At 41.9% G+C, this 26,931-nt stretch overlaps 1 protein-coding gene across 3 annotated transcripts in view; it reads right to left on the reverse strand.

The window, feature by feature from the left end:
* Window positions 1-26,931, reverse strand: part of Stambpl1 (STAM binding protein like 1) — a 52,853-nt gene that overhangs the window by 463 nt on the left and 25,459 nt on the right. For all 3 annotated transcript variants that reach the window (XM_052762148.1, XM_052762150.1, XM_052762149.1), the window contains exons 2-10: window positions 23,197-23,279; window positions 17,849-18,066; window positions 11,607-11,682; window positions 10,230-10,325; window positions 7,917-8,274; window positions 6,669-6,793; window positions 5,715-5,852; window positions 1,711-1,823; window positions 280-379 (exon numbers count right to left, since the gene is read on the reverse strand). In XM_052762148.1, the coding sequence (XP_052618108.1) occupies window positions 280-379; window positions 1,711-1,823; window positions 5,715-5,852; window positions 6,669-6,793; window positions 7,917-8,274; window positions 10,230-10,325; window positions 11,607-11,682; window positions 17,849-18,066; window positions 23,197-23,226 (1,254 nt within the window). In that variant the 5' untranslated portion in view covers window positions 23,227-23,279. The remainder of the gene's footprint in view (window positions 1-279; window positions 380-1,710; window positions 1,824-5,714; window positions 5,853-6,668; window positions 6,794-7,916; window positions 8,275-10,229; window positions 10,326-11,606; window positions 11,683-17,848; window positions 18,067-23,196; window positions 23,280-26,931) is intronic.

The following is a 26,931-nucleotide window of genomic DNA, read 5'->3' on the forward strand; positions in this document are numbered from 1 at the left end:
ACATCTTTGAGAATAATTCATGCTGTCTATTCACACTGAACATCTGTGAAAATAATCCCTGCTGTTGAGCCAGGCATTATTTATTATCCTGCATCTTTAAACACAGCTCTTAGGAGGCAGAGGCAGGTGGATCTCTCTGAGTTGAGGGTAGCCTGGTCTGTATAGGGAGTTCCAAGGTTACACAGAAAGACCCTGTCTCAACAATAATAATAATAATAATAATAATAATAATAATAATAATAGTGACAGCAACAACAATCATCCATGATGTCTACTCACACTGAACAGCCTGGGGTCCTTGGTGTGAGGATGAAAGCCCTTCTTTTTACAACTGGAAACCTCAAGCATGCCCGCATTGGTGAGCCTGAAAATGCCAGTGCTAAATATGAAGATGAAAATAAACACAAAGTTAAAGACCATTTGGGAAGACATAAACCCGCACATTCCTCAGATGGGATGGAGGAAGAAATCACAAACAAGGAATTCCCAGTGACTCTCACAACTAGCCTTACTATGACTACCATTAGATACACTGATCTCCAAGCACCCACAGGACCCAAAAGGGACAGGTAGTTGAGACCCCATAGGAAAGGTGATACACACGTTCTCCACCCCAGCAGATAGGTCTAACTTCTGTAAAGTTAGTGTTCCTTACATCAGTGATCAGGCAGGTGGCAGTGTTGGGCACTGTGATAAACACATCAGAGAAATTCTCATCTAGTGTCCTCCACACCAATCCAGGACAGGCAAGGACGAAGGAGGAAGCAGGATAAAGAAGTTGGATCATTGTACTACGGTATCCTGAAGCTTGCAGGTAGAGTCAGGCTTCAAGCAACGTCTGTCTGATTTTTATGATTGTAACTACTTGTGAACTGAAGTCTCCAAAAAATGAAAAGCCACTCCTGTATTAACAGATCTGTAATAGGAGGCTAGAAACTGAACTCCTTGGTTTGGAGTTAGAATGTTGTAGACAAGTGCCATATTATCTAGAGCTGTTTTTAGTTTCCTTCAAAACTATTCACTGCCCACCTTTGTGTGGATGACTATGAATGACAGTTTTAGCAAATATTCCTAACAGACCTTTTATTAATCCCAAAGTTATAAACACCATCAGACAACATGTGATCCCCACGGCACAGTTTGCCCCCTGCTTTTCTGTAACCATTCTACATGCTGTTTCTGCCAGTGCATTTGGTAAATGGTTTGATTTATAACTAGCTTTGTTCTGTAAACAGCAAAATCTAATGCAACCGCTTCCACGGTGGCTTATGTTTTTCAGGGCAACTTGAATCCACATTCCTGGGTCACGGCCACTTACATTTAGCTCCAGAATATAGTCATTCTTTCCAAGATGAGAATGACTAGTGTTAATATAATAACATTTGTATTCCCAAACTAGGAAAGCTTTTGTGGTAACTGAGCAAGGCTAAGTAAATGTCTTTCATAGGACACAAAACAGTAGAAATATGATTTCAAAATCAACTGGGATGGCAACCCTGTTACATGCTATCATAGGACATATGTTGACATATTACATGTTATAACAGAAGGGGAACTGGCAGGCTCACCTTTGAAAGGGCTTAAAACAACAGCAACAATAGATTATGGAGGTACAGGGATACAGAAACTAGCCATAGCCCATCTCTTGCCGAAGAGCCTCATATCCAAGCACCCTAGCATGACGGACTTGGGGGCCCTCATCACACTTACTCTTTATGCTTTGGGGAACACACAATGGCAATAGCCTCTGGCAACATAAGCTGATAGGAACAGTGAGTATGAAGATCCACACTGGACAGGAATGCAGTTTGCGTGGGGTGTGTCTACAAATGGGAAAGAAGACAGTCTCGTTACGGAAGCCCAGGTTTTGCTTAAAACCTTTCCAGTAATTTTCACTAAGCAAACGCACATGAAAAACATGTTTTGGTGAGGGCTGCTGAGGTTGCCAAGTGGGTAAAAGTGCTTGCCAAGCAAGCCTGATGACCTGGATCTGACGCCTGGAACCCACGGTGGGAGGAGAGAACTGACTCCCTGAAGTAGGTCCTCTGACTTCCACATGTGTGCCATGGCATCTGCACACCTGCACTTGCACACATCACACTATTACTATGACGACGACTACTACTACTACTAACAATAACAATACATAAATATAAATTAATTAGGTAGGGCTGATATAATTCTTCCATTTCTACCATGCTATTTCTTGCTTGGAATAATTATGACTTAGAGACAACATTCCTACGTGTATATATGCCTTCTTTGTGCAAAAGAGTGCTATGGCTTCACTTGCAGGGGGCTTTAAGTAGATCCTCCATTAATCTAACGAGGTAACAATCTGACTAAGTCTACAAACAAGGATCTCCAGACTCAAGAAGAGGAAGCAACATGGCCACAGAGATCAGAAACCTGGAGTCTTGTACACTTTTGTATCCTTACAGAACTAAATATAGCACATAAATGAGACTGTCTGTGGTTCTTTGTCCTTATAAACAGGATGAGGGGGTCTCCAAGTTGCTGAAGGTGTTTGATACTCATCAAGCTTAGCCACTGAAACTGCATAAAGAGAAAGGAGAACATAAATAAAATCCTGTCTATGCTAAACACTCACCCTGCCATAGAGCCACTCACCAGTAGTCTCATTGTTAAAATGCAAAGATTTAGCAGAGGGATGAGTAAGAGGGCTTGACATCTCTCCTCTGCCAGAGAGCATCGTTTTTGAGTAAAACAGGGCTTTCTATGTCATGACAGAATGGAAGATGTGTTCTAAGGAACCACTGTGCTGTGGAGGCAGCAAGCAAGTTGTCACATAGAAAAGTTACTATGGCCATCAATTGACTTCAGACTGAATGCACCCATGTAAACATCTGAGTCCTTCATTTCTGCCTCCAAGAACCGTTTCTACGCTCAGGAGCACATCTCTCCCATGGGGGCATGGTACTCCCATTGCAAAGGAAAACGGTGGTGGTGGTGGTGGTGGTGGTGGTGGTGGTGGTGGTGGTGTTGGTGGTGGTGGTGGTGGTGGCAGCAAATGGCATGTATTACAAAGAAACAAAGTGGTATGCCGAAAATGAATCACTTTCCGTGAATTATGACAGAGTTCTCACTAAGGTGTGTGTTGTTATTATCCCTGTTCTGTAGACAAGGATATGACAGATAAACAGTGCAGCATCTCCTAGAAATCAAAAGAGTCAGTCAAGCTAAGACATTTAAAATTCAACTCCAGGTCTGCCAGATCCATTCAGACATTTTACCTGATGACGAGTTTCTATAGGAGATCTAGCCCTGGGATTGGCTGCTATTATCATATGCTATAAAAACCAGCAAGACTTCGCCAAGCTTCAGAAACGTAACTGACAGCTGTGCATTTTCATTCCATCACAACAGCTTGACTCAGTAAAGTCAATTTAAAACTAAAGTCTTGGAAGTCTAGAATGATGGCAAGTCCATTATTTAAGCAACTTAAATTCACTCTAGTGTACACAACAGATGTAGCACCTCTTAGGAAAACCTCTGATTCTAATTTGGGAATTGTTCATCAAGATGAACACAGACTGGCCTGCACATGCAATTTTAAAAACTACGACTTTAGTTTGTTATAATTTCCTTGCTACGGCTTGTGTATGTGCGTGCGTGCATGCATGCATGTGCAATACGGTGGTGTATGTACATGTTTATGTAGGCATGTGCATGTAGAGGCCAAAAGATAACATCAGGTGTGTTCCTCTATTGCTCTCCACCTTATTTTTTGGGTCAGTTTTTCCTATTGGACCTGCAGCTCACTAACTTGTCTAGGCTGGCTGGCTGGCTGGCTGGCAGTTGCCAATGATCTGCCTTGTCTCTAACTGTCTCTTCAGTTCTGGGACTGTAGGATCATGTGGCAGCATCCAGCTCTTGAGGTAGGTACTGTGGTTCTGAACTCAGGTCCTCATTTTTGCATGGCAAGTGCTTGTACCAACTGACCCATCTCCCCAGGCCTCTGTGCTATAATTATTTTTGCTGTAAAATGCAGTCTAGATAAATTCTATTAGGCTAAATAAAGACTTTAAAACAGCAATTTCCATCCAATAGTAAGGCATATTATTTATTAAGTAAGCCAAATAAATGAGTAGAAAGTTTGTTTGACAATAAATTGAGGGTTGATTTATACATTTCATAGGGCTTTCATAACTTATCTTTATTACTGATCACATCAAATCAGTGGGAGAACTCATTAGCTTCACTTAATGAGAGAACTTGAAAATAAGGAGTTAGTAGTCCTAAGAGGACAGAGGGACCCAAAGGCGGAGCGTGAGTGATGTCTCCTCCACTCTCCTAAATTACCTTGTAATAACACTTAGCAAGTGTGTGTATGCCCACACTGCTCCTACCTAGCACTTTTCTACAAATAAATAAAATGCTAACCAATCCCACACTGCTCCTACCTAGCACTTTTCTACAAATAAATAAAATGCTAACCAATCCCTACTCACTCTTTAGGTCTATTGCAAGCACCCACTGTGCCTTGGAACTTTTGGCCTGCATCCCACGCTAGTGAGATGACTTGTCTCTGTCTGCTATCATTAGAATGATGTTCCCTTGATATTCTGTAAAGGAACCTAATCAAAGAGACGGCAGTGGGAGGTGTGGCCTTCAGGAGGTGACCAATAGCACCCCCGAGTAAGGGCTTCAGGGTGAAGGGAGAGTTCTCTTGCTCTTCCTTCTTCCACCATGAATGGATAGAGCAACGAGGTGTTACTTTGGAAACAGAAAGCAGCTCTCACTGGACACCAATGCCTTGATGTTTCTACCAGTCCCTAGAAGTGTAAGAATGAGACCTCTCTTTTTTATAAATTATCTAGTCTCAGATATTTTACTGCAGGTGCATAAACAGACAAACACAGTGCCCCAGACTGAGCTGTATACAACGGAATAGAAAGAAAAATCCCTTAGATAATCTGAACTATGAAAAATAGACCACCTTCATCAATAACAAGTCATCGTTTTCTGAGTCTCTAGAAAATATTAAGAAATTCACTGGCATTATTTCATTTCTCATTCAGTATTAAATGAAGTCAATTATTATGGTTCCTACTTTGTGGATGGCGAAGCTGCTGTCACAGTTAACCTCACTTGCCAATGTTTCTATCATGAACGCTTAGAGGAGCTGACATTTATTAAACAAATGTCTATATGATGTATAAGCCTAGTTTCACATCTGCAGTGGCCCGAGAGATGTTAGAACCCAACACTTTGACCCTAGCCATTTGTTCAACTCCCCAGCCACTTTATGTATACGCTTCTGCTCTGTAGGGCAGGCAGGACACTGAGTGTGTGGACCCCCTTTGGTATACACAAACACTGTTTAAAAGAAATGTCATCAGAAAAGGCTTATAAGCCAATTTAGACCCACAGCAAAGGAAAGGAGACTATTACACAGTTAAGAATCTGGCTAAGTCTCTGTTAGATTATCTGAACCCATCCAAAAAAGACCTACTGTCATGTGTTCCCTTTGTTAACTCTGGGTGAAACAGAGGTATAGGATACTCCTTTTAAATCCAGATGTGACAGATTTAGACACAGCCCGTCATTGAACAAACTGCTTTAATACTGTGATACTGATTACCTCCAGGAAAACATAAAAACAAGAAACTATTTAAATTCAGCTAAATCCCTGTATGAAGAAAACAACACACCAGACAAAAACAAACCAAAACACCAAAGGCCAAACGTACATGAATCCATCCAAGCGTGAGGAGACCATGTTGATCCTGGACACTGAACAATTCCTCTACATTCTCCACATCGCAATAGTCTGGGCCCGCAGACTGTTTTGGCACGATCACATGGGTAATAGTGAATTCATTATGTGTCTAGAAAACAATTATCCAAAAGTAGTAACAAGTCTCTGACAGAAGAGACCTCTGAAGGGGATGTGGGGTGCTTCGTTATTGGCTAGCCGACCTCGGTATTTGTACCACCCCTCTCACTAAGACACTATGATAATGCCTTGGCATACTAGATCTACAAAGGAAAATGTCTTCACACAGCAAGGCCGGTTTCTGTGGAGGGACAGACCATTTTGGCAAATGTGTGGAGTTACTAAAAGGTACTCCTGTGAGTTGTAGAGGTTGATGTCTTGTTTTTTATCAATTACATGTAATTATGAAAGAAGTAGGACTTTCCTCTAAGAGTGACCAGCGTTTTCCAAAATTAAAATAATATGGCTTTTATAATTAAGTAGAAAGGAGAAACACATCACTCTCCTTGGGGGAAATGGACGTGTGGGAAAGCAAGGGTCTTGACGTAAAAATGAGGGAAGGTTTTAGATCACTGGGCTGTGGGGTGGTGTCATCCCCTGGCCTTCCCATCCTTCTACAGCACCACAGCCCTCCAGCCTCAGGGTCTTCCTACCCCTTGAGCACTATTCTTTACACCTTGACTTGTAATCTGCCATTTTTCTAAATATTCTCTTTAGAGTGTTTTATGGAGTTTCTGAAATTCTAGAGTTCATGTTTTAGAATGCTGAGTTCTTGAACAATGACAGCTGTTTAAGGAGGTTCATGTGCATCAGGCTAATTTCATAATATTTACAGTCCCTCCCCCACATGCTTCTACCCCCATTTCCTTATCACAGGGAAGCCAGTGCTGCTGAAAGCAACCCGTTGAGAGATGAAACAAGACCTTACCAGTTTGCCACACAGGATCCCACAGGTTTCTATTCCTCTTACTGTGTTAGATTCAGCCAGCAGCAGAAATTTATGGCAAAGATCTCTTGACAAAACCACACACCTCAGTCCTTCAACCACTAAATCTAAGACAGAAAGGAGAAACATGATAAAAAAAAAAAAAAAAAAAAAAACCAAAAACAAAACCAAATCTTGGGTCTCATCCTTCAGAATTGAGTTTTGGCCAGCCAATAAAGTACAAATTTCAACACGGACACTATCAGATGCTTCACTTTCCATAGTTCATTAAAAACAAACAAATAAACAAACAAACAAACCACAACTCTTGAAAGTAAATGTTGATTAGAAGGAGGATAAACATGCAAATTATTTTATAAGCAAGTTTATAGAGAGCCAGCACTCTTACACAACTGCCCCCTGGAACAACTCTTGCATATGGATGTTTTCTTTCTGCCCATCATAAACACGCCAATGAACCCACAGACCACAGTTCACATATCCTAAGACACAGGATGAATATCCCTTAGTGTGTTTGTTATGTGTTACTTCTAGCTTAATGAATGCGAGAGATCAGTAAACAAAAGCATGTTCTTTCTGGAGACAGATACCAGTAAAGTAGCATGCACAATGGCTGCCTACCATGACTCTTAAATAGGTGCCTCCTCTGCCAACGAGAATTGCTGCTCGATTTGGGAAACTTGCTAGAGATGATGACTGGCAGTACTTAAAATTAACACCACTAACTGCTGGTGGAAACCCACATGGCTCACAGGTTATCTACTCAGGAGACTGACACTCCATTGGTCCATGCTGATGCTAAACACTGCACGTAAGCATCTGGCTATTGAGCCAGGGTCTCAGCAACTAATTTCTCAGTATCTTCTTTCGTGAGCCCCCAGTGTGTTTCCCGTTAAGATGTATGTTGCCGGGCAGTGGAGGCTCATGCCTTTAATCCCAGCACTCAGGAGGCAGAGCCAGGTGGATCTCTTGTGAGTTCGAGGCCAGCCTGGTCTAAAGAGCGAGATTCAAGACAGGCACCATAATGACACAGAGAAACCCTGTCTCAAAAAACAAAAACAAAAACAAAAAGCATGTATGTCTTGAAGGAAAATAAATGCTTTGACTTCTCACTCAAAATCTCTATCCAGTAACAAAATATGACTGCTCTGTAATCAGACAAGTTAGGTGGGTTGGATTTTAAAGTTAGATGTAGTAGAAGATGATGTGCCTGAGTCCTCCGTCACTTACTCTGAACAGCACTCAGAGTGGCCGCTGGCTTTAAGGCCCTGTTCACTGGAGGAGAGTGGTCAGCGAAATCGCTGCCATCGCTTTTAAGAGGCTGATCCGCAAATACATTCCGTAGAGAGTTGTTCTGGTGGGTGGAAAAGCAGGACAGCCCGCTTCCGTCAGTCTGCTCAGACAGCACTGGGGTGTCTTGGCCTCGCATCTGGCCCCGGGCCAACTCCTGCTTCTTGAGTTGATCTTCAAAAAACAGGAACTGTTCGGATTCTAGTTGCTGCTGGCGCATCTGAGCTATCCGCTTGCGCTCCGCCTCGATCAGTCTCTGGTGTTCCAACTTTTTGAGAATTTCGGCTTTATATTTGTTCTGAGGAGATGGTTGCCAGAAGAAAATGTTAGTTTCCAAGCCAAAAACACATGAGAGAGAGAGAGAGAGAGAGAGAGAGAGAGAGAGAGAGAGAGAGAGAGAGAGAGAGAGAGAGAGATTGATTCATAGTAAAACAACAAAAAAAATAAACATCACAGCAAAAACACTGAATTTGATAAAGAAAGCAGTTTCTATATCCATCATATTTCACGAGAGCAGCACAGACACCATGCTCTACCTTCCCCAGTGGTTCTAAATACTGGATTATTAATATCTTGTCCTCCTGACCCCTCAGATGGCTTAGAACAAAGTATCTCGTCCCTTAAACAGCACTGCCCAATCTGGTAGCCACTTGCCAGGCGCTGCTACTTAAATTCAAAGAAACCGAGATGAAATAAAACTAGCAATGCAGGGCTCAGGCACACTAGTCCCATTTGAAGTACCCAGCAGCCTCCTGTGGCTGCTGTACTGGAAATGACAACTAGAGCAGCATGTTCATTGTTCTAAGTTCTTCTGCTTGGGGCTCCCTACAGCCTTTCTGTATTTGTCTACAGAATGCATCTTCTGGGCATACTTTATGGAGAAAGGGACTCACAGAGAAGTGGTTCTCAAAAGTGGTTCACATTTCTCCTATCAGTGTTCCTATTTCTTCTAATCAAAAGTGTGTTAAAAATTAAGAATCCCAACACCCAGTCTCAACAAAATATCTGGGCATTATTAGGGTAGAGGGATACCAAGGGCTAGCGAGTTCCCAGACTGATGTTGAAAGAAACTTAGTGGCGAGCTACTGAAAGGTGGGGAAAGTACAGGGGTCTCAGTTTACACTAATGTTTTACACACGAGAATCACTCTGGGCCTTGTTAGCATTAGGGATTCTGATGTGGCACGAATTCTACACTTCTAACAACCATCAAGGGAGGCTGGTGCTGCCCACAGTCAGGGCTTACAGGTAGGTTTAATATTCTCCCTAGCCTTGGCTGCTGCCACTCTACCTCTCCAGAAATTTGCACATGGGGTTCAACTGTGGGCTGTGGGGTACGACTTTGTGAGGCCACTGGTATTACTGCAGCAGAACATGGCACAGCTGTCTGATTGCGCCTCCCAGGGAGACCCTGCAGGTACACCATCCCTACTCCCTCTACAGTTGAGCTAAAACACCTCATGCCAGCCAGCTTTCCAGCTATGCCCCAGAAGCTCTGGGACTGTTAGCAGAGGTCATGAGATTGAGGTGAAGTGAGAGGTGGTTAAGCTGGCAATTTCCAAAGCAGATGGTCACCCTGCCCCAAAGAAGCAAAGCAACACTTCTAATGATCTCGCAAGACCTAAGAACTTGCAAACAGAATCTGAGAACCCCACAAATTTACTGGTTTATCTGTCCTTTCAATGCCCTTCAGTCTCCTTTCACTGTGTAAGAGAAACCCAGAAACTAGCATCCATTGGAACTATGATTATGTTTCACCCACATGGTAAGCTGTTCTATCTTGATGAACTGTTGACTGTACTATTTAAGAACTAAATTTATTCACATTTCCAAGGCCTACATAATTAGATACATCAAAAATCAAGTTCTGTTTCTTTCTACTTTCTGCTGCTTCTGTTCATCTGGGGGGAAAAAATGTATCAGGCATCTGGCTCAAGGTTACACTGGCACAACTTGGTCAGAAGCTCCACTTAAATTTCTGTAGGAAATCTATTTCCTAATGCATTGCTTTATTAGATGTTTTAGGAAATGATAATACCACATCCTTAGAACACGTGCTTAATCTGGACATCTACATGAATCTTTTATTAGTTCCACATCACTGCATCTTTAATTTTTAATTTAAATGTATATATTTCAGAAACTCACACAGAAATGATATTCAAAAACCATTTTCACACACACACACACACACACACACACACACACACACACACACACACAGTGAAGAAATAAATGTGCCTATTGAACTTACTTTGCTTTGCAAATACTCTTGGTATTCTATGTTATATTTCCTTAGCAGGTCCTTTTTCAACTCATCTGTCCTTGGGAATGCAATCTCCTTCAGTTTCTTTAAAAATATATATATACATATCAATTAGTGGGATTTTCAGTATACTCTTTCAGAGTATCAGCTGAGAAATAAAAACAGCTAGGATGTATATTAGAAATCAAAGTATAGGAAGCAAAGATAATCTCAGAAAAATAAACCTATTCTAGAATTCCAAAATACAGCTTTTAGCAATGAAAAAAAATAAACTCTCTCTCTCTCTCTCTCTCTCTCTCTCTCTCTCTCTCTCTCTCTCTCTCTCTCTGTGTGTGTGTGTGTATCCCTTTGTAAGATCTCTATTGATTCTACTAGTTAGATAAGCATTTTGTTTAGGGAGGTACCAATAGAATTTCATATTGCATTTGGAGATCATTTATTATTGGCATTACAAGGGAGATTAAAGGTATGTAGTGGGTAGGAATTCCTACTCATGTCAGGCGTAAAAAGCAGCTGAAGAACCTTTTATAACAATTCATATTCCAAGGCTAATCCCAGATCTACTGGATTCACATCTGTAGGGAGGTGTGAGGGAGCCAGGATCTCAGACAACTTCTTTAGTGGTTCTTAGTGACAGGAAAACCTAGGGAACTGGACAGAGTCCAATCATACCCTCCCTTGTAGAGGGACGGAAGGAAAAGCCTAGTTGATGGTCCAGTTAGGACTAGGATCCAAGCTTCTTGCCTCTAGCTAAACTCCTCCATCAAAATTTCTTTCTAGGAGGTAAATGGTTACATACCACTTAACAACAGAGATATGATTTTGTTACTATGTGAAAATTATAGTATAAACTAAGATGATAATGTCACTAAGCAATAGAAGTTAAAGGAACCACTGTCATCTATAGGGTTCAGGTGTTGAAACATCATCATGTACACAGCACATGACTGTAGCTAAAACTTGGGACTACCTCAAAAATCACCCCAGATTTTCAAATAGTTATCTCATCCTGTGGAAAATAAATCAAACGCAGCTAAAGTGGTTGCTACAAGTAAGTACATGGAAAAAAACATTCTCTCAGTCTCTGGGAGGAGTTGTAATAAAATAATTCCTTCTCTATATCATAAGTTAATGGAGCACATTCCCTTCTCTCTCACTTCTTTTTCCCAGTGTAAATGAGACACTTTGAATGGCCACAGTCATAACCGTTAAACGTGTTAGGAGGAAATCAAAATGTCATGGCTGATAAAATAGGGTTCTTGTGATGACTGCCCTCTCCAGAGGATAAGACAAGGAGGAAGCTGTGACTCAATAACATAGACTTAAGGTCACTGGATCCCACAGCGGAGGGTCAGCCCAGTGTACCTTCATGATATCCTGCTTCTCCGGTACTTCACATTGCTGGTAATCTCGATGGCTGGGGAGCTTTTCCACAAACAATCTAGAGAAGCAAAAAACGCAGAATTAGCATTCTGTTGCAGCAAAAAGCTGGTGACAGTTTCTAACAAGCAATCTTTAAATCAAACAAACAAACAAACAAACAAATAAATAAAAGATCCGCTCAACAACTTTTTATTTAACTATGGTCTTTCTACTCACCTTTTCAATAGAGGTCAGCATGTACAGTATTCCAACTCTACAGTACTTATACTAAACAAAAACCTAGCAGGGCTGTGCTGGTTAGTTTTTTGTTTGTTTTTGTCAACTTCCTGCGAGCTCAAATCATCCGAGAGGACAAACCTCAGCTGAGAAAACGCCACCTTCAGACTGGCCTGGAGGCCAATCTGGAACTTTTACTTGGTTAATGATCAGTGTGGGAAAGCTCAGTCCACTATGGGTGGTGCTTCCTCTAGACACTTGGTCCTGGATTGTATAAAAAAGCAGGCTGAGCAAGCTATGAAGAACAAGCCAGTAAGCAGTATTCCTCCATGGTTTCTGTGAGTTTCTGCATCTACGTACTTGCCTTGACTTCCCTTCATGATGGACTGTGATCAGAATCATCTGTTGGAATATAAACCCTTTCCTCCTCAAGTTACTTTTGGTCATGGCTGTAGTGGGTAGCCATTCCAGCTTTGATCTGGAAGTTCCAACCCCCACTGAGACTTTGGCAACTGTCACGCCAACAAGGCGGGTCCAAGGGAGGCGGCTGGAGACCTGAGATTTGGATGGGCTGTGCTCTCACTCTGTTCCGGGACCCTGGACGGTGGAGGTGGGCCAAGCAGAGCTCCAGAGAACACTGCTGGACTGTGATACACCTTCCCCAGACCCCACAACCTACCTATCCCTTAATTTGTAAGTTACACCATTAAATAAATCTCCTTTTAATTACGTGGAGTGGCCTTAATAATTTCACCAATATCTGGCACCCAATGTGGGGCATGAATTCACGAAAAAGCCTCACTCGGCCGGTTGTGGTGGTACACACCGGTTGGATTTGCTGAAGGAGGCAGAGGAAGGAGGATCACAAGTTTGAGGCCAACCTAGGAGAAGCTTCGACTGGGCCTGAACCACAAACAGTGGTGGGACCATGGAGGCAAAAGCTGCTGCTCCGAGTTGCTGGCTCCTTCTCATCGTGCTGGTGACTGCAGTGATGCCACTAACTGGAACAAAAGGTTTACCGCTGCTTGTTCAGAGAAGAATTGCCAGGACCATCGTGTTACAAAAAAAATCGGCAAAGGTCAGTTTGGAAAAGTTTGGCAAGACAAATGGTGAGGAGAAATTGCTGTGAAGATTTTCTGTTCTAGGGAAGAATACTCATGGTTCCCTGGATATTGGTGAGATTATTAAGTCCACTCCATGTAGTTAAAAGGAGATTTATTTAATGGCGTAACTTACAAATTAAGGGGTCTGGGGAAGGTGTATCGCAGTCCAGCGGTGTTCTCTGGAGCTCTGCTTGGCCCACCTCCACCATCCAGGGTCCCAGAACAGAGTAAGAGCGCAGCCCATCCAGATCTCATGTCTCCAGGTGCCTCCCTTGACCCCGCCTTGTAGGCGTGACAGTTGCCAAAGTCTCAATGGGGGTTGGAACTTCCAGATCAAAGCTGGAATGGCTACCCACTACACATGGCCTTTAGCACAGCAATAAAAAGCGAACTAAGACAAGGGCTGAGGTCAGGATTTCACCATGCTCCCTTCATTCTCTAGCCTTTCTTGGGTCCTGGGTACTTGAGCCCATCAGAGCAATGTCTTACTTATGTGTAAGATTTTGGAACAATGGGTATAAATCCCTTTCATCCTTGAAAAAGACTCAAACACCCACTCGTGAATTAGCACCACTATCATGTGTTTGTCAAAACTCACACCTGAAAGTTCACAGCTAAGAGAGACGGCAATAGAATCTCTAGTGGACTTGTTAAACAGAAGTTATTTTCCACTCCCCATGGGAGGAAAAAGATTCAGCAGAGGTGAAGAGAAAAGCATGCAAGGCAGGTACACTGCTCGCAGAGAAAGTGAAAGCACTTCTGCAGGGGCAGATGTTCCTCTTCCTTACTCTAGGATGTATCCCTGGCATGAGGAGTGGGGTTGGCCCATAATAAGTGATCGATACAGATTTGTAAAATGAATGACTGCTTTTCCTTAATAGATCATGGTGGAGTATAGATCATCTAACATAGGTACCTTGCAATTACTGGTTCTGATGCTTTCAACCACACATACATATTCCTTTCATCTCACCTTATGGCAGGATTATAGGTCACATTTAAACACGAATGTAACTTCCATTTCTAAAATGAGACAGCTAAGGCTTGCAGGAGCTAAAGAAAAGCTATTAGCTGCCAAAGACTTCAGAAACAGTAAAATCACAGACCCCCGGAACTGAAGTGTCCTCAGAGAGTTTCTCCCATAAGGCCTCGTGTGTCAGTGCCTCACTCAGGTCCAGGGAAAATAAATGAAGTAAACGTTCTCACTCAACTATGTGAGAAGAGAATTCAAATGCTCTGGTACTCACTAACTTGAGGGGACAGTGGCCTTGTTCCTTCATGAGGAGGACGCTGGAGGATTTACACAAAATTGGACCTACATAACATATTGAAAATATAATTCAGAAACTAAAACTTTTACAGAGTTTTGGCCATAAACTGTGGTAGACAACCCTCAGTTTCCTATCTATTGCTCAACTTCCTGATAACCATTGATGTTGCTAGAGTTTTCCTGCCTGGCCCACAGTCAGGACAAATCTCTCTCACCCGCCAGTCCCAAGCTGCTCAAACCCGACCAAGTAAACACAGAGACTTATATTGGTTACAAACTGTATAGCCGTGACAGGCTTCTTGCTAACTGTTCTTACAGCTTAAATTAATCCATTTCTATTAATCTATACCTTGCCACATGGCTTGTGGCTTACCGGTACTTTACATCTTCCTTGTCCTGATGGCGGCTGGCAGTGTCTCCTCTCTCAGCCTTCCACTTCCCAGCTCTATTCTCCTCCTTGTCCCGCCTATACTTTCTGCCTGACCACGGGCCAATCAGTGATTTATTTATTGACCAATCAGCAACACATTTGACATACAGACCATCCCACAGTACTTCCCCTTTTCTTTTCTTAAAAAGGAAGGTTTTAACCTTTACACATCTCCAAAGTCAGCTTGGTATATTTGGGAATTTGGGCGTAGCTTCTTTTACTACTTCCTGCTGGAGGGGGGCGCTGTATCTTCTGGGGACACAAAGAAAATTTTAGGATTATGGAGTAGTCCATGAGGGTGTATCGTCTGAGCCAGTTGCCTTGAAACGGTTCTGGATGTTGGATCATCTGGGCCATGGTGTCATCGGAGACCTTTCAGGGGGTCTTGGCTGGTCAAACCTGATGTGTCTTAATCTGGAACAAATCCATAGCCTCTGGCTTTCTGTGGAAACAAAAGCAGAATCTCCTTTCCAAAGCAACATATCCTTATATCCAAATTTTGAAGTCAAGGTACCTTTAAAATATACATTTTGGCATAACTCAACAGCTTTTGTAATCAAATGTTTTTCTTTAGTTACGAATATCAAAGAGAACATAATCCAGATTCTTTGTGTGGTAGCCATCTTTACGTGGCTTATTTTTTTATATTAGCTTGAGCCTATTGCTTTGAACTGCAGCCTTCTAAGCCTGAAACGGCGCTGGTGCTGTGGCTGCTGGCTCCGCCCACTTCAGCTTCCCAACATGGCGGCGGTATGCTTACCGCCAGCTCTGGGAGCCATCGTGGGTCTATGCTTTTATCCAAGCAGCATGTAGCCCAGAAACCTCTTTTTTTGTTGTTTTGTACTAGCAAAGGCTAAATCCATCAAGCAGTTTAATGTGCCACTTGCAGAGGACTCATTCCCGCCATATGGCGGCAGGTCGAGCGCGCACGCTAGGAACCGGCCAGTAGCTCAAACCAGCAGCTGCCACTCATTTGAGAGAGACAATTAGGAACTGTTTTTAGCTCCGTTTTAGAATCTTTTTTTTTTTTAGTTTTTAGGTGGAAACTCTTGCCACCATGTTGGACGCCATTTGTTGCTAGAGTTTTCCTGCCTGGCCCACAGTCAGGACAAATCTCTCTCACCCGCCAGTCCCAAGCTGCTCAAACCTGACCAAGTAAACACAGAGACTTATATTGGTTACAAACTGTATGGCCGTGGCAGGCTTCTTGCTAACTGTTCTTACAGCTTAAATTAATCCATTTCTATTAATCTATACCTTGCCACGTGGCTTGTGGCTTACCGGTACTTTACATCTTCCTTGTCCTGATGGCGGCTGGCAGTGTCTCTCTGACTCAGCCTTCCACTTCCCAGCTCTATTCTCCTCCTTGTCCCGCCTATACTTCCTGCCTGGCCACGGGCCAATCAGTGATTTATTTATTGACCAATCAGCAACACATTTGACATACAGACCATCCCACAGTACATTGATTTCTTTCCCCCTGGATAGAATGAGGGCAGTCACCAATTCTTTACACTTCCACGTTAAGTTTACAAACTTATTAACTTGGAAATTAAATAATATGTAAATTGTTTTTACTTTTGTCCCTGGTGAAATCATTAAAAAAGTTTTTTTTTAAAAAATACTTTATTCTTTCAACTTGAATGTTTTCAGAATAACACCCCTCCCCAAATGAACTACTGAAATTATAAATAAAGTAAGCAAAATAAAGAATACAAGTAGTTCATGATCTCACTTACAATTGGGATTTTTAAAGACAAAGGCTATGCCTCCCATAGTGGTGCACACTCATTGTCCTCAGCCTTGGGAAGTAGAGGCAAGAAGATCAAGAATTTAATTTCTTCCTTCCCTGGGTACATGGCATCTTTCGGTCAGTCTGGACTCCATGAAACCCTGACTCCAAACAAGGGGGGAAGGGGGGACTGACACATGAGGCTGTTTTCTCAACTCCATACGTATGCTGAGGTATGCAAGCACCAGCATCCATGCATACAAATGTGCACATATGTGTAGCTATCCTACATACACACAGATGTGCCCGCACACACACACACACACACACACACACACACACACACTCGTGCTTGCACACATACACACATATTCACACACACACACATACACACACACACACACACGTGCTTGCACACATGCACACACACATGCACACACACACAAAAACACTTTTTAAATCATTGAAGGGTGCAAAATTTCAATTAGATGAGAGGAATAAGTTCAGAGAGCTGGTGCACAACACGTTATCTATAAATAATGAACTACACACTAGAAAGTTGGCGAGACAATGAATTTTTAAACATTTCCACTATGAAAAATGGCAAGTAGGTGATATAATAAGCTAACTAGCTTGATTTAGCCATTGAAAAAATATGTAGGCAAATAAAAACATCATAAGTATGCACAACTATTTTTCAACTAAAAACAAATGAATGAAATTAATTGATACGTGGCTTTAAACTAAAACAATAAAAGGCTTAGCTTAGATTCTGCCATTATTGTTAACAAGGGATCTTATAGACAGTAAAATTATCAAACTTGTAAGGGAAGTCCAAAACCAGTTCGGCTAACTCTTAAAGTTAGGCTCTATTACTGACAAATGTCTGGGGGGAATGCAGCCTTTTCTGATGGTTATTGTGGTGTATTCACTTTTGCTCAATACTTTGAAAGCTAAATTTTTGTATATTAACTTCTTGCATAAACAAGCAAATGCCTTTTCAAGACAAACTGCTGAATTCTATGTGAAATGGACTACTGTACCCTCTCCAGAAATCACATCTCTCCTCTGCTCCCCAAGGCTGCCCTGATCTCCACCCTTCAAATCAAACTTTTAAAATATCGATGGCAGACTCTACATGCCTTAGATGAAGTAACATGGCTCCTGCTCTCAGAAAGCTGCTGTTCCTGCGGGAGGAAAACAGCATGAAATGTGAGAGTGCAGTTGTGAAGAGTGAGACAGGTGAGGCTGGCTGTTGAGAGCTTCAACCCCTCCTGACCTCCTCATTCCTGAGGCTCACACAGGGTATCTCGATGCTTTTCAATGCACATCAACATGGATATTCCATTTTTTGAAAATGGTCAAGCTGGTTTAAATATGAACACTCTCATGGTATCCAAACTGCCATGTCAAAATATCACATAAATACTGTTTCAATGGTCTCATTCTAAAGACCTCTAAAACAAGACTTACGTTATGAATTTGTTATAAAGAACAAAGGCATTTTCCAGGTTTCCTTCTTCCAAATACACGGATGCCATCCTTTCCATTTCCACTCCAGACCTGAAGTAACGGCGTGGGGTGATGTCTTCATTAATGGAGATATTACAACCAAGCTTGCTTAGGGCACGGACCCGCTCCTCCGGACTTAGAGAAACATCTGTATGATCAGGCATAGCAGCTAACTTCTTCTGCAATGTAACATTTAAATATCCAATTATAATTTTTTAAAATTACATAACTATTTACTTAATTTATGTATTTTCTGTGCCACAAACCCAATACGAATACCTCAGAAAATCCTGTCATAAAGAGTTAATGATAGGACCAACATAAAATCTTTTTGCATAAGCACACCCAAGACACACATCCAGGAAAAAAAAAACACTTTTATTGGCATAAGACCTCTTCATAAGTTTCGAAGTACAATCATGTGGCATTTCCTAGGTATGTAAGTGTTTTAGGTAAAGCATCGTATAAGCTATGGATGTTAACCATTCTAGGTCATTCTTGTCATAGGAGGGTTCATGTTATTGGACTCTGAGGTTCTCCAAAAAGTTGCTTTCATTGAAGTTATTGGTAGGATTTGGTTCTATCCCATAATATATCTGGTTTAATTGGGAGTTTCTAGGGTCTCCCTCCATTGTCACTGAACAAAAAGAAATGACAACTGAAAACTCCTGGAGAAGCCCTTTGGGAAAAAAAGAACACTGTTTAAGCCTTTTTTTTTTCTTTCTTTTTTTTTTCTCTCACAAATAAATCTAATAAACTTCCATATAATAGTAATTGCTCTGTTAATTAGTTCTCAGGTGAGAAAATGATAATAAATAATGGAGAAAAGTCGTTTCTATCGCTATCTTTGAATTTTACTAACAAAGCCACTATGTATACTCTGAGCAGTGCATGGAGCATACATACATATTCAGTAAGGAGGCGCTGTGCTTCAGAAATGCAAGACTTGGGAAATGTTTTGTTTTTTTCCACTAGTAAATATTTTATGTTCTTTGTTTTGAATTCAGCTCTCCCCATGTAAGAGCAGCTGTAAACAACGTGGGAACGGAGGCTGGCTCCTTGCCAAGGCAGTGGACACAGTGCTGAGACCTAGGCTTGTCTGCCCCTAGTTCAGACTTGTCTGTCTCAAGAGTATGGGCCAGACACCTGCAGCATCAGCAGTGACGGGGCCGTTCTTAAAAATGCAAATTCCTAACGGGCTCCAAGGAAGATCTACAAACTCAAGATCTCTGGAGACGGCTGGAAAATTGATGTTTCAGTTAGTGTTTGCAGAAGAACTTAAAGCATTCGCCAGCTTTAGACCACTTGACCATTATTTCACACTCCAAGAATGGGGCAACTCCAGAGAAAATTTAGCTCCCTGTGGCCTTCCTTAATCAGATATGCATAACTTATAAGCCCAATGACAGTGAAGGTGAAACATTTGAACAAAGTCCATAGAAAGCTCTGAAAAAAATTTTAAATCAGATATAGCTTTATTCTGGCCATGAATAACTGAGCCAACTGGGCAGAGTGCAGGAGATTAGATACACACAAGCTTTTCTTGTGTCATTTGATTTACTTTACTTCTAACTTTATAGCAAGGAGAACACTAGAAATCTGAAATGAATCTTGCTTCTGAAGGTTTAATATATAACGAGAGTCATAAAGCTTTTCTTCAGGTTCCATTATGCCGAAAGCAGCCACACTTCCTGTGCCTGTTGTTACTTGACTGGACCTGTAGCAATGAACATGAAAGCTCCTTCTTACTATTTCCTACCCAAGGAAGTGCCAGGGACTGGACTTCTCTCTGCAAGGTTTCCAGGTATCTTTCCTGTGAATTGTTGGGCTTACCAGGTCCAATTACAGTTAAAAAAATAGTAATATTTAGTCTCCTACATTCCCAGAGGAAAGAAGTTTCTGGTCTAAGTGACCACAGTAAAAGGATACACAAAATGTTGATGCTCACCTTACACTTTTTGATCTGTTTTCTCTTGGTCAAGAATTGCAAAACTAGAGGTATATGATGAGCAGCATGCAATATATGTTTTTCCTATCTTAGTTCATACCAAATTAAAACATTTCTTTCATTAGATAACAGGAACCAAAATACAGTTAGCAGAAAGAATTAGTTTATAGTTCTAAAGCACAATAGGGTGACAAAAGACCACAATTTATAAAGTAATATGAAAGTTTCTAACATAGAGAACTGGAAATGACATCTGTCCTGTTTTGATCATTGCAGAGGGTAGACATATATTGAATCAACGTCCTATACCCTACAAATACTTATTTTTTTATTCTGCTGGAATTTGTCAAAGGCATTTCTAACAAAATCTAACATCTGTTCATGATAAAATGCCATCAGTTGAACAATGGGTGACAAAAATGAGGTACCTATATACAATGGAATTTTATTCAGTTGCAAAGAAAAAAATTAAATTATGAAAATTTCAGATAAATGGATAAGACTGGGAAACATTATCCTGAGTGAGGTAAACAAGACCCAGAAAGACAAATGTGGCATGTTCTCAGACATAGGTGGATCCTGTAGCTAGAGTTTTTCTGCCTGGCCCACAGTCAGGACAAACTCTCTCACACCCGCCAGTCCCACAGCTGCTCAGACCCAACCAAGTAAACACAGAGACTTATATTGGTTACAAACCGTATGGCTGTGGCAGGCTTCTTGCTAACTGTTCTTACAGCTTAAATTAATCCATTTCCATTAATCTATACATTGCCACATGGCTTGTGGCTTACCGACATCTTCACACGCTGTTTCTCATCATGGCGACTGGCAGTGTCTCTCTGACTCAGCCTTCCACTTCCCAGCTTTATTCTCCTCCTTGTCCCGCCTACACTTCCTGCCTAGCCAATGGCCAATCAGTGTTTTATTTATTGACTAATTAGCAACACATTTGCCATACAGAACATCCCACAGCAGGATCCTAGCATCAAATCTAGTGTATTCAACTTGGAGTACCTGTAGAAGCCAGGAAACTAGAAAGGAGTCATAGATGGGATGGGAAGGGTTAAAAAAAGATCTTAAGGTAGCAAGGGACAGTAGTGCTTAGGTGATGTAAAGGGAGGAGAATGATGGGAAAAGAGGTTTAAGTAGGGAGGGGCTGAGGGGCAAGGGCAGAGAACAGGGTGAGAGAGAAAACTAACACTCAGGATGTTTGTAAAAGCCATATGGAAACCTAATTTATAAGCTTTCTAAATATCTGTCTATCTATCTATCTATTGAGAGAGAGAGAGAGAGAGAGAGAGAGAGAGAGAGAGATTCATAAAAAAAATGTAATTAGAGTTATCTTATCCAGGGGATAATGCTTCTTCGATACGGCAGAGATTGCCAGATAAAAAGCCCAGTGCCAGGTGAATAACACCTTCTCTCAAGCTGTTGATTAGGGGTGTTCTGGAGACCTCCTATACAATACAGGCTATAGTCATTGCTCTTGTTTTCCCACTAGAACTTGATAGTAAGACCCTATTGCTGAAGACAATACATACTTTGTTCACAATACACGGAGAAATCAAGTTAGCACTGACCAGGAAGTTACTCCCTGTTGGCTAAGGTGCTGTTCAGGTTGCTGATGGAGAAAGGTCATCAACAGTCTTACTCAACTACACATAACTGGTCCTAGCCAAGAACCCATGGTTGGGAGCTCATGGGACCTGCTACTATTATTTTGCTAAACAGAGTATTAAACTGCCCTCTAAATACCCACAGATCTGTGCAGTTCTTAGACCATATCAAATAAGTTTATTTGTGAAGTGGATGGCAGTTAATGCAGAAGCTCACAACTGGTAAAAATGTGGAGAATAATTGTCTATGGAGCACTCAGCCACAAATGGGACATCTGTATTACAGGCCTTCTAAGGACCATAATGGAAGAGGAGGCCGAAAGATAAGAGTCAGAGATCAAGGAGGTGCAAAAGAATGTCTTTTGGTCATGACAGATGCACTCATGAACTCAAAGGAAGTCTGGTCAACTACACAAGACCTATACAAGATGAAGTCAGTCAACACTCCAACATGAGTGGCGAGGGGCTCATGAGCTCCCACTTCCAGCTGAGGAGCTCTTGACAGTTCCCACAGAACTAGTAAGTTCTAGTGGGAAAACAAGAGCAATGACTATAGCCTGTATTGTATAGGAGGTCTCCAGAACACCCCTAATCAACAGCTTGAGAGACAGGTGACAGAGTGTGGCCCTCTGGTAAGTCAATCATGCTTTAGCACCCTGTGCCCATGAGTTGACAGGCAGCACAAATTGAACTCTGTGGACTATTAAAAAAAGAGAGACCCCCATGAAACTGGACCAGGCCCTCTGGATAAGTGAGATAGTTGATGAGCTTGAACTGTTTGGGAGGCCCCCAGGCAGTGGGACCGGGACCTGTTCTTAGTGCATGAGCTGGCTTTTTGGAATATAGGGCCTATGCAGGGACACTTTGCTTAGCCTTGGTGTAGGGAGGAGGGGACTGGACCTGCCTCTACTGAATCTACCAGGCTGGGCTGACTCCCCAGGGGAGACCTTGCTTTGGAAGAGGCGGGAATGGGGGGAGAATTGGGGAGGGGAGGCTGGGGGTGGGAGGAGGGAGGACAGGGGAATCCATGGCTGATATGTAAAATTAAATTAATTATAAAATAAAAATTTTTTTTTAAAAAAAGAGAGGACATACAGTTGGCAGTGAGTGTGGGTGGGTCATAGCTCTGAGAAGTGTTAGGGGAGGAATGGGGAGTTAATATGATCAAAACACATTGTATGAATGTATGGAATTCTCCAAAAATTAATAAAACATTTAAAAATATTTTATCAATAAGCAATAAAGTACTAAGTAATGAAGAAAAAGACTTCCACACACTCTTGCTTTGATCCACACCATACAGTACTGTTCTTGTAGTTTTCTGAATAATTTTCTAATTTACAGGGGGCCAGGGATGGAGGCTTGTGAACTGTGCACCTTAAGCTTCAGTATCAAAGCAAGCCTCCAACTACTATGTAAAGGAGTTGAGTGACAAAGGGACTGATGTACCCAACATGATGTCTACCCTGAAATCCCCTCTAGTGTTTTTTGAAAGGACTTATACTCCTAGCATCTAGCTGCATAGATTCAAATTTCACAGATTTGTGAGTAAAATGCTATTTTTGTCTTGCAAAGATGACTTTATTAGTCACTTCCTCGAAGGACACAGCCACACAGAGGGTTACAAGCCTACAGGGAAGTGCTCTGCTTCTTGAAGTACTTGTGGTCTTTTTCACAGTTGGTCCTTTCTGTTCTTCTTTTGGAGCTTTTCAACCATAGACCAAGTGTCAGTTGGCTGGACTTACCAGTGAGTTCACCGTAAACGGCTGCTCCATGCTGTCCTGTCTGCAAAGGCAAGGTGCTCCCTCTTTCTTCTCAATCACTTCATCTGTTTCAAAGACACAAAGCAAAGCTGAGGTAACTCTGTGAAAACTCATCTCAATTCCCAAGTTTGAAAGGACATGAACACTTTGAAAACCTTACCCAACCAGAGTGCCTAAAGAGACTATGTATGGAGTTCTTCTCTAGAAAACACAAAACCATGGGTGATTATAGGTTCTTGAAATTGATCTTCAAAGGTGGAGGGATGCAAGGAATTCACATTTGATTAGCAGAGTGTATGAAGTTGCTCTGTGCTAGTTTATTTAGAATCCTATGCAAGGCTATATATAAAGCAGCCTTACTTCCTTCAAAAAGAAAAGAACAGTTGCTATAAACAAGAATGCAGAGGCCACTGGCTCTTTACCTGGAGCCAGGCTGGGTTTGAACAGCCTTAAAGCTGCATTTGGCAGGTGTATAAGCCAGCTCTTTGAGTCCTGTCATTGTGAACCATGGTTTGTGGAGTCCCCTCCCCTTGAGAATGGACAAGACCTGTTCTTATTCGTCTTCTGCCTACTGAACATGATAAATGAATGGTGTTCCCATAACTATGTCCCATCACATATCAAACATATGAGGATTTATGGCAGATATATTAAAGCCCCTTAAGCAGTTGGTATTAAGTTAATTAAAACCCAGGCTACCCTGAGGTCTTTACCAAAGGAAGTGAGACTTTGAACAGAAGCAGGTGCTCCGCTTGTTTTGAGATCCAGATGTCAAAAGTTCTGCAGCTGCAAGAAAGCTAATTCTACCAAAACTCACAAGAACTTCAAAGAGGAGCCACAGCCACAGCTGAGCCCCTACCCATCAACACCCAAGTTACACATCCCTAGTCTGTTTTTACTTGGTCAACAGCTTGACTGCAGCCTTAGGATAGCATGCAGAGAATGTAGGTAAAGCCATGCTCAGACACATGTCCTACAAAATCTGAGATGACTGTAACCTGTCTTTAGCCATTAAATTCAAGGAAATGAATATGGTAGCAAGAGAAAACCAGCCAGCTGTGTGACTACAGAGAAGCTATAGTGTTGGGGCCTCTGAATGGAGAAGTAATAGTACCAATGGCATGGCTGTAACAGGGATTAAATGAGTTCCTATCCCATAGCCAATATTCTATAAACATTAAAATGGTCAGAATCTTTATTTTTTCAGTTGAGGAAACTAGATTTCCACCTGAATATGTCCAAGTTCAAATCCTATCTCATCAATTGCTAGCCTTTCCTTTGTACATCGGTGTAGGTCAACCTCTCCACCCTCTCTATCCACCTGTCACCCCATCACATCTGGACATTCATCTTCTCACATAGGAAACTATGGAAGGTGATAGCCTCTTAAGTTGTAACATTCTATGATTGCAGAAAGCTTGACCAATCAGATCAATCATCTCTTCTCAATGTTTTCACCCCAAACCCACAGAATCCCTTCAAAGAAAATGACTCTGCCTCCTAAGCTCCAGCCTTTTCCCTCTGGTCTCCAGTTAACCTTGGAGTAAATGCTGAGTGGTACACCTGAGTTACAAAGATGCTCAGGAGAGAAACTGCCTTGGAGAGCTACAGCCACCAGTCACAGCTGTGAGCAGATCACTCTAACACTGTGGCTGATGCAGAACGCAGGCAACTCTCCCTGGGGAACTGCCCCTTCTCAGAAAACAACAATGCTCAAGAGTTGAAGAGACTCCCTGCTTGATGTGGTTGCACATGTCTGTTTCCTCAGCGTTAATGGGGTAGAGTCAGTATGATTAGAGTTCAAAGTCAGTTTCAGCTACAAAGAGAGCAATATAGAAAATTGAAGGCCAGTCTAGGCTAAATGAGACCCTCACCCTGTCTCAAACATCCTACAGAAGATGGGGAAAGGGAAGTTACAGAAAGAGCCAGAACAATGGGAATGGGTGGGGGAGGGTGCATGGGAAGAAAGAAATACCAATCAGTCATCAGGCTTCGTAAAAGTAGAATTACTTCTGGAGAGGTGGCGGTCAGAATTTCTGTTCAAGGTCATTCTGAGCTACACATCAAGTTCAAGGCATCCTTGGACTTATAAAGCCATGTTTTTCATTAATTAATTAAAATGCAGAGTCCGAGAACACATCCACAAAGATTCTAAGACCAAGAACAGGCATTTTAGAATGAAGCCCAGGATTTCCATACAAGAGCTTCCAGAAGCTACTATGAAAAGAACTGTGCCTGCTGCACTTACAAATGTATATCATGCAAGATTCTTAGTTGCAGGCAAAGGCCCCAACTCTTGAATTCAGAGAATAATGGAGAGATCATGTATTTCCAGGAAGTCCGGCGAAATTGGACTCTGAGACTGCATTTCCAGGAACACCACTCCAAATCTCAAAGCCTGGTAGAACAAAACGCCCCCCTACTGTCTCTGTTACAGCTCTCTCTACCAGAGACTCCTACAATGAATTGTTGCTGTGGAAAGTATGTGCAGTTGCCTGAGGGGTTTCTACAAGTCTGTAGTTTCTGTATCACAGCATGAAACATAGATGTTCATCAGTTATGCCTAGGTCACATGCCTGCAGCCTGGCTGTAAAGAGGGCTGACCATGACCATGACCTATTCAGCATTTCACATTTCTATAGAAAGCAATAAGTGTTCCAAATGAGAAATGATGTGGGTGGCTGGCACAGCAGTAAGTGTACAAAACTGAATGAACAAAATTTTCTTTGTAATGTATTTCTGTTTGTATAAAATGTTTAGTTTATATATCTTAAATACCAGAATTAATTAGTTTGACACAATTAAAATAATCACTTTGAACTTTCACATGTAAGTTTATTATTCAATGGTAGAAACCAACCCTTCCCAAATATAAGATAAAAGATGTTCACAGATTGGTTGACCTGTCTTTTGGACTGTTCATTGCTTGATGGCACTGTTCCCGTTGGAGTTCCTATAGTTTGAAGTTGCCTGCTCTGGGTCTTACAACGGCTAAAGAACCACAAAGTGGTATGCTGTCTAGGTCAGGCATCCCGAGATACTTTCAAGGGGCATTAAAGGTCAGTACTATTTTCATGATATTACTACAGCATGTGCTTTCTGGTATAAGTGTGGGTGAGCACACATGTGGGTGTGTGAATGAATGTGCATATTTGCCCACAAGTGTGGAGGCCAGAGGTCAATGTCAGCTGTCTTCCTTAGCCACTTCTTTGCCATGTTTTTGAGACGGGATCTCTCCCTGAATGCGAAGCCCACTGGTTGGCTATGCAGGCTGGCCAGCAAGCCCAAGGGATTCCCTATTATCACCACCCCAGGGCTGGGGTTACAGTCAAGACCTTCCTGGCCCAGCTTTTACGGGGGTGTTGAGGATCTGAGCCCAGTCCTCAAGCTTTCGTGGCAAGCGCTTTATCCATCAAGCCATCTCCCAAGCCCCATTATTTTTGCTTTTTTGGTATTCATCTCTTACAACCGTGTTTTAGAGAGTTCCAAGGGGTAAAGCAATTCATAAACCCTCCACTTCAATATTCTTACTGTCTTCTTTAATATTTAATAGTGTGAACAAACAACCTTAAATCTTTTAACTCTTTAGTAATGTTTTAGGAGCAAAAAAGTTTAAGTATTGCTTTTCTATGACAACCAAGCAAACAAACAAAAATTCATTATACTTTGCAGTGCAATCAGAAATAAAGCAAGCTGTAAGAGTCTAACTCAGGAAAA

The sequence above is a fragment of the Peromyscus californicus genome, unplaced genomic scaffold, assembly GCF_007827085.1.
Source record: "Peromyscus californicus insignis strain IS unplaced genomic scaffold, ASM782708v3 Scaffold_4__1_contigs__length_199733344, whole genome shotgun sequence".
Classification (NCBI taxonomy): Eukaryota; Metazoa; Chordata; class Mammalia; order Rodentia; family Cricetidae; genus Peromyscus; species Peromyscus californicus.